General features: G+C 38.7%; 1 protein-coding gene across 1 annotated transcript; it reads left to right on the forward strand.

The window, feature by feature from the left end:
* Positions 1-269: 269 nt before the first annotated feature.
* On the forward strand, positions 270-5,950 carry tnni1d (troponin I, skeletal, slow d). The gene is made up of 6 exons (XM_084408466.1): positions 270-304; positions 397-438; positions 516-647; positions 747-836; positions 4,760-4,942; positions 5,180-5,950. The coding sequence occupies exons 1-6, from the start codon at positions 293-295 to the stop codon at positions 5,264-5,266; spliced, it is 546 nt and encodes a 181-aa protein (XP_084264592.1). The 5' UTR covers positions 270-292; the 3' UTR covers positions 5,267-5,950.
* Positions 5,951-13,088: the final 7,138 nt, after the last annotated feature.

Raw genomic sequence — 13,088 nt, forward strand, 5'->3', positions numbered from 1 at the left:
TACCAGTCACATTTATGTTTAGAATTACTTCAGTCAAACAGTTTGATTACTCAAAATGCTTTAATAAATGCATACTGATTATTGTTTCCCTTTTTTGTTTCTTACCAAACGATACGGAACGGCAGGCAGGTAAGCATTTGTTTTCCATACTGTATTCCATATTTACATAAATGTTATATATTGCTTTTAGTATTTACATAAATATCAAATCAATATGCTTGCTTTCAAATATGAACTATGTTGCTTAATTTATATTGTCATATAGCAGATACGAAGGCCTGGAAATCCAAAAATGGACATCAAAGTACGTCTTGATTATTTAAAAAATCACGGCATGCCAATTAATATTTTATCAATATTCTACCAATACCTCATTTCCCTTACCTTTTTTAACAGCCTAAGTCAAAGATTTCAGCATCAAGGAAACTTTCTCTAAAGGTTAGATTTATTTTCATAACTTATTTCCTACTTTGTTGTGAAATTGTTATTAAAGCTCCTTTTCCATCTTCAATCAGATAATGCTTCTTAACAGAGCAATGGAGGATTTGGAAAACGAGAAACAGGACAGGGATGAAGAGAAAAATCGCTACCTCACAGAAAAACACCCTCCTTTGCAGTTATCTGGACTCTCTCTGGAGGAGTTACAGGTGATACATTCAGTCTGTTGAAGACAAAACATGCTGTTTAGCTTCATTCAATATTTCTTAAACCAGTTGTATTTACTAATGTTTTATATTCATTTTCAGAATCTGTGTAAGCAGCTCTACCAAAAAATCGATGTAGTAGATGAGGAGAGGTACGGCTATGAGGATAAAGTTATCAAGCACAACAAAGATGTAAGTCTAAAACAACAAATAAGATATATTCGGTATATACCCGGGGTGGGCAACTCCCAGTCTACATTTCATGGTGAGGCCAATGTAGGCACGATATTGGTTTGAGGTATTGGCCCCAAATTGATTTGTCCATGGGTTCCATGCCAGCCCTATCTGAAAAAGTCCATATGAATCTCATGTAGAATCTAACTGGTGCAAATGCAGATAGGACCAACACGGAATCACAAACACATTCGAGGCCCATACCTCAAGCCCATATCGTGCCTACATTGGCCCCAACATGAGATGTTGGCTGGACTCTGGTCTTCAAGGTCTTCTGTAATGCAGAGTTTAACTCCAACCCAGATCAAACACACCAGAATCAGCTTATCAAGGTCTTGAGGATTACTAAAATCAGGGGAACTTACGAAGATAGTGGACCCTGAGGGCCAGAGTTACCCACCCCTGACTATTCTCTACAGACCAGAGGTCTCCAAGGAGGTCCGCAGACCTGCTCAGTTTATCTCTAATTAAACAAACCTGAACCAGCTAATCAAAGTCTTTGAGAGCTATAAACTTTCAGGATTGTGTATTAAAGCAGTATTTCCAAATTCTGTTCCTGGAGGCACATTTTCAAACTCTTCTAAATCAAACACACCTAAATCAACTCAACAGTTCATTAGCAGAGACTCTAAGACCTAAAATCGATGTGTCAGATAAGGGAAACATTAAAAAAAGTGTACTTTTGGGATATCTCCAGAAATAGGGTTGGGAAACACTGTGTTAGAGTGCTATAAGTGGGTGCTAAACACTTCTGTGGTCCTCCAGGAAAAATGGATTATAGACAACTGGTATAGACATATCAGTATCCTAGACAAAACTTTTTTATTTTATGTAAGGCTGGTCATCCCCCTCATGATGCTGCTATTTTTAGATTAGAAGAATAATAATCATTTATTTAGCTTACCCACCTTACGTATAAATCACTTTCGTTTGCATGTTTCAGCATCCACACCAAGTGGTGTCAGTATATAGTCCACAGTTGTATCAGCTATCGAAAGAAGTTAATAAGTAAGCGATTACTTGGGGTGCTTCTCAACATCCCTCCTCGTTTCCTCGCTCCTCCGTCCTCCATCCTATGACCCGGAAACCGATCGAGCTCAGCCATCTTGAAGGACATCTCAATTCTCTAATTGCACCGCGAGGAGGCGAGGATCGAGGATCGAGGATCGAGGATCGAGGATCGAGGAGTGAGGAAGCTTCCAGAGGAGTGATGAGCGAGGATACACGGATGTATCCTTTGCGGAAGAGTTTTATCAACTAAACGTGACGCACGTATAAATTCTCCTCCCCCTTCACATCTGTCACAATAATTTTAATTTATACTTCACCTTTGCAGTTTAAATAAACCACACATCTCACATATTTCAACAGGGTATCTTGCTTTATTATTATTTATTACAAATTTCTTAAATAACCAAACTAAAACAACATAAAGGCAGAACGGGGGTGTCCATCCTGCTCCTGGAAGGCCACTTTCCTGCAATTTAGCTCCAACCCTAATTAGAAACACCTGAAACAGCTAATCAATGTATTCAGGACCCCGACAAGAAATTTTCAGGCAGGTTTATTTGAGCAGGTTGGAGCTAAACTTTGCATGATGTCAACCCTCCAGGAGCAGGATTGTCTACCCCTAAGTCTGGAAGCTTTACTAGCATTCTTGGATATTCAGTACAGCAGGGGTCTCAAGCAAGCTCCAACACACTTACCTGGAATTTTCTAGTGAGATGAAGACCTTGATTAGCTGGTTCAGGTATGTTTACTTAGGGTGGGTCTTCTCCTGGAGCCAAGAGCTGAGTGATGTTGAATGGAAACAATCAACAGTCCGTGAAGTCCTGGAGCAAACAGCAGATAGAGAATCCGAGGGTAAATCAAGATCAAAGTCAGTGACAGGCAGGGGTCAATAACCAGGAAACAGTCCAACCTTATCTCACGGGAAAACGTACAAATTCTACGAGGTGGCTAATTCGTACGAATTCATACGACCTCACTCGTACGAATTAGTACGATTTTTGCTAAATCGTACATATTTTACAAATTGCCCCTGACCCCGCCCCTAAACCTACCCATCACGTGGGTTTAGACAAATCGTACAAATTCGTACGAGTGAGGTCGTACGAATTCGTACGAATTAGCCAACTTTTTATCATTCGTACGAATTCGTACGAATTGGTCGTGAGATAGTGTTGAACAGTCAGAATCAGGAACTAGGGGTGCATTTCTCATTTATAGTTTCCAAACCTGCAGAATCTTTGTTTGCACATATGTTGTACAAACCACGTTGGTTCAACAATATAGAACTGTCATTAATGCCATCACGCAAGTGAACATGGCATCTGAGGACTACGTTTTATGTCTTCTGTTGTTTTGCTCTATTTATAGATGTTTGAATCTTTTGCTTGTTCCCTCTTATTTCATACTCCACATACTCCAGGTTTCCCTTAGAGTAACTAGTCTAGAGCATATTCACACATGCATAGTGTTCAAAAATGCCGTTTTCATTCTCTTGACAAGATGTAAGGTAGAATGAAATTTGTATATGGAATGAAAGATATAAGCTGTGTCCCAATTCAGAGGCTGCATCCTTCGAAGGCTGCATTCAAAGACTGAATGCGTCATACCGGCATGACGAAGGCTGTCCCAATTCAAAGGCTCCTTCAAATGCGGCCTCGAAATGCGTCGGTAACACTTTACAATAAGGTTCATTATAGTTAACATTAGTAACATGAACTAAGAATGAACAATACTTCTTCAGTATTTATTCATTTAAGTTAATATTAATTTCAACATTTACTAATACGTTATTAAACTCAAACACTGTATTTGTTAACATTAGTTAATGGACTGTGAACTAACATGAACAAACAATGAACAGCTGTATTTTTATTAACCAACATGAACAAAGATTAATAAATACTGTAACAAATGTATTGCTCATTGTTAGCTTATACATTAACTAATGCTAACTAATGAACCTTATTGTAAAGTGTTACCAATGCGTCCTTCGTTTCCCGGGCTATGAAAGATACAACAGATGGATTTGTTTGTTTTTTTGAGAAAATCCCAATTACACTTCTAAATGTACTGTAAGTAAATATTTATACTCTGTATTGGGTTTTAACATACTGCAATATCTAACCATACAAATGTCACAAAAACACTTTAAAGCGGTTTAAATGTTGGCATATCTTACTAAGATGGAATATTACAAATAGTTTATACTTTTTATTATGTACATAAATGGACCAAGGGGAACATATTTAGACAGGTTGTGAACCTAGTTTTGCTCTCAGACAGTTGAATATCACTTTTTTAAAAGTCCAGTACAAACGTTACTGTTGCCCGTCAATGGCAGCTGTCACAGAGGCTAGACAAGAGCAGCCCTCTGTAGGCTAGACCGTCCCATTTAACAACGCTCGGTCTGAAATATGTTGCTTACAATGGAACTTGCTAGTTGCTACAGTAACTGGTTGACAATGCTTTTGAGAAACGCACACTTGAACAAAGCAGAGGATCAAACCAGACTGACCAGAGACACAGTATGAAAGACTAACAGAATTGACAGGACTGTCAAGACCATCAGGACAAAAACGAGACTGACAGTGAAGGTCAATAAACACTTTGGATCCGCAAGAGTGAGGAAACGCAGAGTGAGAGCAGATATAGTGTGACTACCAATTGCTGATGCCGTACAATCACCATATAGAGCAAGAAAACAAAAACAAACAGGACAAAAATGAACCCAAGTCCGGACAGTGGGTTGCATACTTCTGAGGGTGTACCAACCAACGAACTTCCACTGAGATGGATCAGAGTTCTAAGGGATAGCATTCTCTAGGTATTATGCCTCATTGGTAATGGAAATTTTGTATTCCCTTGATTAGATCAATGAACTTAAGCTAAAAGTTCAGGATCTAGGGGGGAAGTTCAAGAAACCCGCCCTAAGGAAGGTGCGTGTGTCTGCTGATGAGATGATGAGGGCTTTGCTGGGCTCCAAACACAAAGGCTCCATGGACCTTCGTGCAAATCTGAAGTCGGTCAAGAAGGAGGATATAAAGCAAGAAAAGGTAAGGCGATAAACATAAAACATATACTGAAATTAGCTAATACGAATAACTTTAGATTTTAAGCAAACGTCATGTTGTTTTTACAAGTTTTTTTTCCTTTTTTATTGTTGTTGTAAAAAGTCTCAGTCGTAACAGATACTTAAATTCATCTCCACATTATGGAAATATTGAATGCCATGATTTTAACCATTTCAAATTTTACCATTAAAAAATCCAATGCTTCTTTCTGTCAAATAGGTCTTGACCAGTGAAGTAGGTGACTGGCGTAAGAATGTGGAAGCCATGTCTGGCATGGAGGGAAGAAAGAAGATGTTTGATGCTTAAAAGACGTCTAATAGCCGCCCAAACACAGCCCTAGAGTCTAGGCTAAAACAAGGCAGAATTTGGGATGTCAGTGAAAATGTAATAGAGGTCTAACCATAGGACAAGAATAGATGCACAGGCTACACATTAAACATGTCAAAGAAATTAAACCACACACCTTGTAATCACTGTTGACTTTGCTTATATGATGGAATATCATACATATCGCAAGTTATTTTGGCCAAATACCAAATTCAAGGTTATTTTGGCTAGAAGTGGGTTACTAATAGCTGGACTATATCGGGTCTATAGTTGGTCTATACTGAGATGGTGAAATGACGGCATTGCTTGCTGTGTTATGTTGATCCAAACCCGAATTATGGTCTTATTTCTGCGTAACAGAAAAGTAGAATTTAGAAGACTGCTTACATGGCTATATTCAATTCAATGACATGGGGCAAGCTTTAAAAATATGATTTTCCTTTAAAAATATGATTGACATCCCTTCTCTAAAGAGTTTTAGACCTATAGTCTGCATCCTATATTCTTTATCTGCCATAATTTCATTCATTATGAATGCATGCATGATGAATATAAATATATATATAAAAAACAACTCAGTATAAGTTACACTGGGATATATGTGTGTTTTTGTGTGCTACATTGAAGTCTTAACTTGGCAATAAAAGTTGCAGAATTGGCTTAAACTCGTTTCCCCCCTTATTAATTTAGTATTCACAGTATTCAACAAATTTTGCTAAAGGTTTTTAATAGCATTAAAATGTATGGAAATGCAGACACAATGGAATATGTAATGTAACTAATATTTGAACAGTAAAACATCTTTCTTTACACTTTTTAGATGTACTCTTCAATGTATTTCTCCATGATTAATGATACACAGCTGGTGCTTAAAGATGACAAATGATTATTCTGTTTTGTTCAGTCAGTTACAATATGATATGATTCATTATCCATTCTTATTTTCTGACTTAAATATGATATTTTACTATGGTGAAGCTGATTAGACCAGCTAGGCTAGCAGGTTAGGCGACAGGCCATCTTCCATGGTGACAGCAGTAAATAAAGAGGTCAAGCTGGCCATTTTTTCAGTACAGCACAGTTCATGCTGTATTTTTAGTTCTGTTGTACCCCATATCTAATCTGACTCAACCTTGAAGAGATGAACATTAAAAAGTGCACATGTCATTGGGAACCTAAAGCATGCAGGACAAGAAAGCTTTCCTGTTGTCACCTACATGGGTCGTTGACACCATAGCAACACTGAAATATCAGACGTGGTTGCAGTGAACAGTGAGGTTTATGCTAAAAACAAACAATGACAAAAAAAATGTGTTGACAACAGACACTTCTTGGGTCTTTAACCCAACCCATGTATCAAATAGTGATGAACATTTCAAGTATGTTTGCTGACAAACTGGATCAATGAAAGATTCAGTTTAAAGGGTAAGTTCACCCAAACATTCTGTCAGTAATTACTCACCCTCATGTTGTTCCAAACCCGTAAGACTTTCGTTCATCTTCGGAATTTTCATTTTTGCTATTGACACAATGCCACAATAGTCAGATTTGAATTCTGTTCGCATCATTGATCATTATCGTCCCGGTTTTCACTGTAAAGATGCTTTGAAACAATCTGTATTGTATAAAGCGCTAAATGTGACTTGACTTCTTGTTTTTCTTTACAGGTGTGCATTGTCCATGTTACACATTCCCACTGAGATAAGAATATAATGCAGTTTGTCTTTTGCATAACACATGGAAATAAAATACTTGTTATTGGCTGACTGACTAATGCTAGAGCTAAAGAAACTAAATGCTAGAGCTAAAGTAACTAAATTGCGACTGGATACTAAAATTCTTCGGTAGTAAGTTGAGAGGGTAGCGACTAAAGTTGGCATCATCTAAAGTGGTTCACACTATATTTTTAGACTATTTGTTCATTGCAACTAATCTCACTTACCCTTGAAGAACATTGAAGCACACGGTGAACTCAAAGGCACAAGAGACAAAGACTGTGGGTCTTCATACATTAAATATACACTACTATTCAACAATTTGGGGTCATTGCAGTAAGGATGCATTAAAGTGACAGTAAAGACATATTTATTGAAGAATCATGTGACACTCAAGACTGAAAATTCATCTTTGCCATCACAGGAATAAATTACATTTTGAAAAATATTAAAATAGAAAGCAGTTATTTTAAGTTGTAATTGTCACAGTCTGTTCTGTTCTATTTCAGTTATCATGGACATTCAGTTTATTTTCACGTCACATGCCTTTGTTTGTATTCCCGCCATTTCTTAGTTACCATTATCACCTCATTATGAGTTCATTCTGTTCAGCTGTGTTGCTCGTTACCTAGTTTGTGTTCCTATATAAGTTCTTCCTTTTCAGTCACTCCTTGGGCCCTATTTTAACGATCTGAAATACAAGTATCAAGCGCGAAACGCAAGTAACTTCGTGGGCGGGTCTTGGGCTCTGTTGCTATTATACCGGCGGGATAAATGACTCTTGCGCTAGACGCAAATCTAAAATGGGTTGGTCTGAAGTAGCTTCATTATTCATAGGTGTGGTTTGGGCGTAACGTGAAATAAACCAATCAGAGCGACATCTCACATTCCCTTTAACACTAGAACTACCGGAATTCCATAACTACTAGAACGACCATAGCGGTCATTCTGACCGTTCATACTTTGACGTTCATATGGCCGTACTTAACGTCATTTTCGTCATGTCATATCTATTGTACATGTTAACCTTCTCTTTTCCAATGAAGCTTTTAATTCCTGTCGTCATAGCCCTTAAAACAAGCACAAAAGAAAGATTGCCCCGACAGGTGCTGCCTCTATTTGAGGAACGTTTTGCGTCAAAATAATATTTTTTTCACCACGTGAATAGACATGCACAAAAGTTAGGAAACGTCAAAGCTTCATACCGTTTAGTACAGCCCTGTTTGTAAATAAGTTCAATAATCAATACAAAATCTAAAAATAAATGATAGGTAATAATAAACAGGACACAAAATTGTAATTCAAATGAATGTGAAAATGTATACAAACAGGCTAAGAAAAAACATGAACATTAGCTAAACAAAAAAAACGAACTGCTTTAGAACGATTAGTTTCAGTGAACAAAAAATATTAACGAACAAAATCAGGTTAACTGCCCATTTGAACGGCGCAAACACCCCGCATCATTGACGCTTACGCACATTCCACACAGGTAAACACCGCCTTTCGTGTGCAGCTCCCACACACTTTGTGACATTTGGCACATGTCTCCTTGGTTTTATTTTGTTTGCAGTTCCTCCAGTTGTATGGCTTTTGATTCCATGTGGTCGGAGCGAAGTTCGCTCGCCAGTCGTGTGATGAAGTCCCTCCGCGAAACTTGCAATGTAGCGGACTTATGATATCTATAATGCGTGCGGTCAAAATGACCGTTATGGTCATTCTAGGTAGAAATAGTCAAAACTGTTGTGTGTTTTGTGATTTTAATAAAATAACAGTGTCAGAATAAAATCTACACATATTTAGGAAAAGTCAGAGTCCTACAGCCACATTTATTTTATTTTAATAAAGTTATTACACTGTAAAATAAAAAAACGGTCAAAATGACCGCCTTGGGAGTTCTAGTGTTAAGAGCAGGCGCGCTTGTTCCATGGCGGATTGCTATTATACCGGTGGATTTGCCAGGCGCACGCCAGGAGCGGTTCACAGCCGAGGAGACCGACGTTCTCATCAGGGCCGTAAAAGACAGAGAAGTGACATTGGGGATGGGAGAAACCCACCCAAATTACCCCTTTGGTTAAACAGGAGTATAATAATTTGGGTAAATGTGTAAGCTAGATTTATGCCTATTTTTTCACATCTTTATGGACACAACAATGATTTCCTCGTGTGTTAATATTTTTCCTTGTAATAATGTATGGTTTTCTAAAAATGAGAACTGCTGCGTCTGTGTGTAGATAAGATAAGCAAAGTGTATGCGCGTTGTGCACATGCTACATTGATTATGGCCAAGCATGTGCCCTTAAAATAGCATATGAATAACATGCGCCACTGACTTTAGACTAGGTTTTTCCTGATCAGTGGCGGAATTGTTTTCTGAACCTGCAAAATAGCACCAGGGAACGTTTGCGCCGGAACACGCCTCCTCTTTGCGCTGAACCGCCCCCGGGAGCGCAAATGTATTTCCTAGTTTACCGACGTGCGTCTGTGGAGGGAAAAGTCCGCTGTGCGCGGGTGCAAAATAGGAATGATACATACGTCAGTGTACAAAGTCAATTGCGCTGGGTGCAAGATAGGGCCCCTTGTCTGCTCACCATCTTGGTTAGTGTGTGTTGCTACCTGATCGTCTGTTTGCCCGAATTACCATTAAACCTGTCATTTTGGACAGTAATAATAATATTACTGTTTTTATTGTATTTTTAATCAAATAAATGCAGCCATTGTGAGCAGAAGACTTCCTTTAAAAACTTGGCCAGTAGCTAAACATACAAAAAAAAAAAAAAACACACACAAAAAAACACTTTCAAGTGTGCAGACCAAGCTGAATAAATAGATGATAACAAAAGATAATGACTAGCCTTCAGACATTTGTATGTGATTAATTTTCCCCGGGTTTGAGTAGGACTTTCTTTTATCCTAAATGAAACATCCCCTCCTAACTTTACTTTTATGAGTGTCTGCAGAGCTGTAAAGAGAGGTGGGGGTCTAGCAGCTCTTTTTAAAGATATCTATCAATGTAAGCAAATATCATTTGGGAATTACACATCTTTTGAATATCTGGGTATTGTGTTAAAAGGTGCTCCACACATTTTACTCATCATTATTTACAGGCCTCCAAAATACTCTCCAGCCTTTGCTGAGGACTTTACAGAACTGTTATCAACAATTTCCTCAGAGTTTGACTGTTTTGCCATTGCTGGAGATTTTAACATTCACATAGATAATGCAGAAAACAATATGGCAAAAGAAATCAAAACCGTTTTAAAAACTTTTGATCTGAATCAGCATGTACATGGACCCACACACAATCGTGGACACACTCTAGATTTACTTATCAGTAAGGGTCTAAACATTTCATCGATTGTTATTAAGGATGTAGCACTGTCTGATCATTTCTGTATTTTCTTTGATATATTGATCTCTCCTGCCATTGAAGCTAGATCTGTGTCTGTCAAGAAGAGATGCTTAAATGAGAACACTAGTGTACTATTTATGAAGGCCATATCTTTAACACCAAGCATATCTGCTGACTCTGTTGATTTTCTCCTTGATTCTTTTAACTCAAAAGTTAAAAGTGCAATTGATGATATTGCTCCTGTTAAACTCAGGAAGAAGAGTGGCAGACAAAAAGCACCTTGGAGAAACTCAACAGCAGTGCAAAATATGAAAAGACAATGCAGAAAAGCAGAGCGCATGTGGCGGAAGACGAAACTTGTAGTCCATTATAACATCTACAAAGACAGCCTTCATGCTTTCAATATGGAGCTAGGCAAAGCTAGACAGACTTAAACAACACACGCACTCTTTTTGCTACTGTAGAGAGACTGACAAACCCCCCAAGCCAGATTCCCAGTGAAATGCTCTCAAACAGCAAGTGCAGTGAGTTTGCTTCTTTCTTCTCTGAGAAAATCAATAATATCAGAAAGGTGATCAGCACATCCTTGAGTTGCACTGGGGTCAGACAGATCAGACCACCTGAGAAAGTAGCTACTATGTCTGATTTCAAAGAAATTGATGGCAAAATTTTGGAAGAAACCGTACAGCACCTTAAAACATCAACATGCGCTCTTGACACACTTCCCACATCATTTTTCTAGCAGATCTTCTAGAAGTGGTAAATGCCTCACTTCTCTCTGGGAGTTTTCCAAACTCCCTGAAAACTGCAGTTGTCAAGCCCCTCCTGAAAAAGAACAATCTGGATAAGACCATATTAAGCAACTATAGACCGATCTCAAATCTTCCTTTCATAGGCAAGATCATTGAAAAAGTTGTCTTCAATCAGCTGAACAAATTCTTAAGCTCGAATGGATACTTTGACAATTTTCAATCTGGTTTCCGACCGCACCACAGCACAGAGACAGCGCTCATAAAGATAATAAACGATATTCGCTTAAATACTGATTCAGGCAAATTATCAGTGCTGGTACTACTCGACCTCAGTGCTGCATTTGACACTGTCGATCATAACATACTTCTGGACAGGCTGGAAAACTGGGTGGGGCTTTCTGGGATAGTCCTAAAATGGTTCAGGTCATACTTAGAAGGGAGAGGTTATTATGTGAGTATAGGAGACCATAAGTCTGAGTGGACATCCATGACATTCGGAGTCCCTTGGGATGAGAACGGGCTGGTTCAACCTGTATATGCTCCCAATGAGCCAAATAATGAGAAAGAACCAAATTGCTTACCACAGCTATGCAGACGACACACAGCTCTACTTAGCCCTATCGCCTAACGATTACAGCCCCATTGACTCCCTGTGCCAATGCATTGATGAAGTCAACAGTTGGATGTGCCAAAACTTTCTTCAGTTAAACAAAGACAAAACTGAAGTCATTGCGTTTGGAAACAAAGATGAAGTTCTCAAGGTGAACGCATACCTTCACTCTAGGGGTCAAACAACTAAGAATCAAGTCAGGAATCTTGGTGTGACACTAGAGTCAGACCTTAGTTTCAGTAGTCATGTCAAAGCAATAACTAAATCAGCATACTATCATCTGAAAAATATTGCAAGAATTAGATGCTTTGTTTCCAGTCAAGACTTAGAGAAACGTGTTCATGCTTTCATCACCAGCAGGATGGATTATTGTAATGGACTCACTGGCCTTCCCAAAAAGACCATGAGACAGTTGCAGCTCATACAGAACGCTGCCGCTCGGATTCTGAGCAGAACCAGGAAATATGAACATATCACACCAGTCCTCAGGTCTTTACACTGGCTCCCAGTTAGATTTAGGATTGATTTTAAAGTATTATTACTGGTATATAAATCATTCAATGGCCTAGGACCTCAATACATTGCAGATATTCTCACTGAATATAAACCCAACAGATCACTCAGATCATTAGGATCACATCAGCTAGAAATACCAAGGGTTCACTCTAAGCATGGCGAATCTGCTTTTAGCTATTATGCCAGCCGCAGCTGGAACCAGCTTCCAGAGGAGATCAGATGTGCTCCTACAGTAGTCACATTCAAATCCAGACTCAAAACACATCTGTTTAGCTATGCATTTACTGAATGAGCACTGTGCCGCTGTTCGTCCGACTGTTTGTACTGTACTGTATTTTATTTTTAGGGTTTCAAGCATTAAATGCTGAAACCCTATTGTAATTGTAAGGATTCGTAAAACGCATCGTGCAGGCCAAACCGTAAGGCCTAGAGACGTGAAACCTGGCCAGATGGTAGGCCTCAATTTAGGGACAACCTATCAGAGTATGACCCCGAATGGCCCATAGGTGGCGCTACAGCAACCAAAAGTTCAAAATTGCTCATAACTCTTAGACCGTTTGTCCCAGGATCAAGTGTCTTATATCGTTGGAATCCTTGGCTCAAGGCGGACAAAATGGTCATCTCCGATTTTGATTTAGGCAGGGAAAATTTTCTGCTATGTCGAATTTTGTCCAAAACCTACTTTTGCGAACTAGTCCTGGTTTTTCGCCCGATCGGAACCAGACCAGTCTAGGACAATTCTCTGGACTCTCTAGATCAATAATTATCGAAAAAAAGTTGAACTTTTGCATTTGGGTGGCTGTAACAGGGTCATTTAGAAAAGGGGTGTGGCAAAATACACTAAAAAGCCTATAAA

This window comes from Rutilus rutilus (assembly GCF_951802725.1).
Source record: "Rutilus rutilus genome assembly, chromosome: 4".
Taxonomy (NCBI): domain Eukaryota; kingdom Metazoa; phylum Chordata; class Actinopteri; order Cypriniformes; family Leuciscidae; genus Rutilus; species Rutilus rutilus.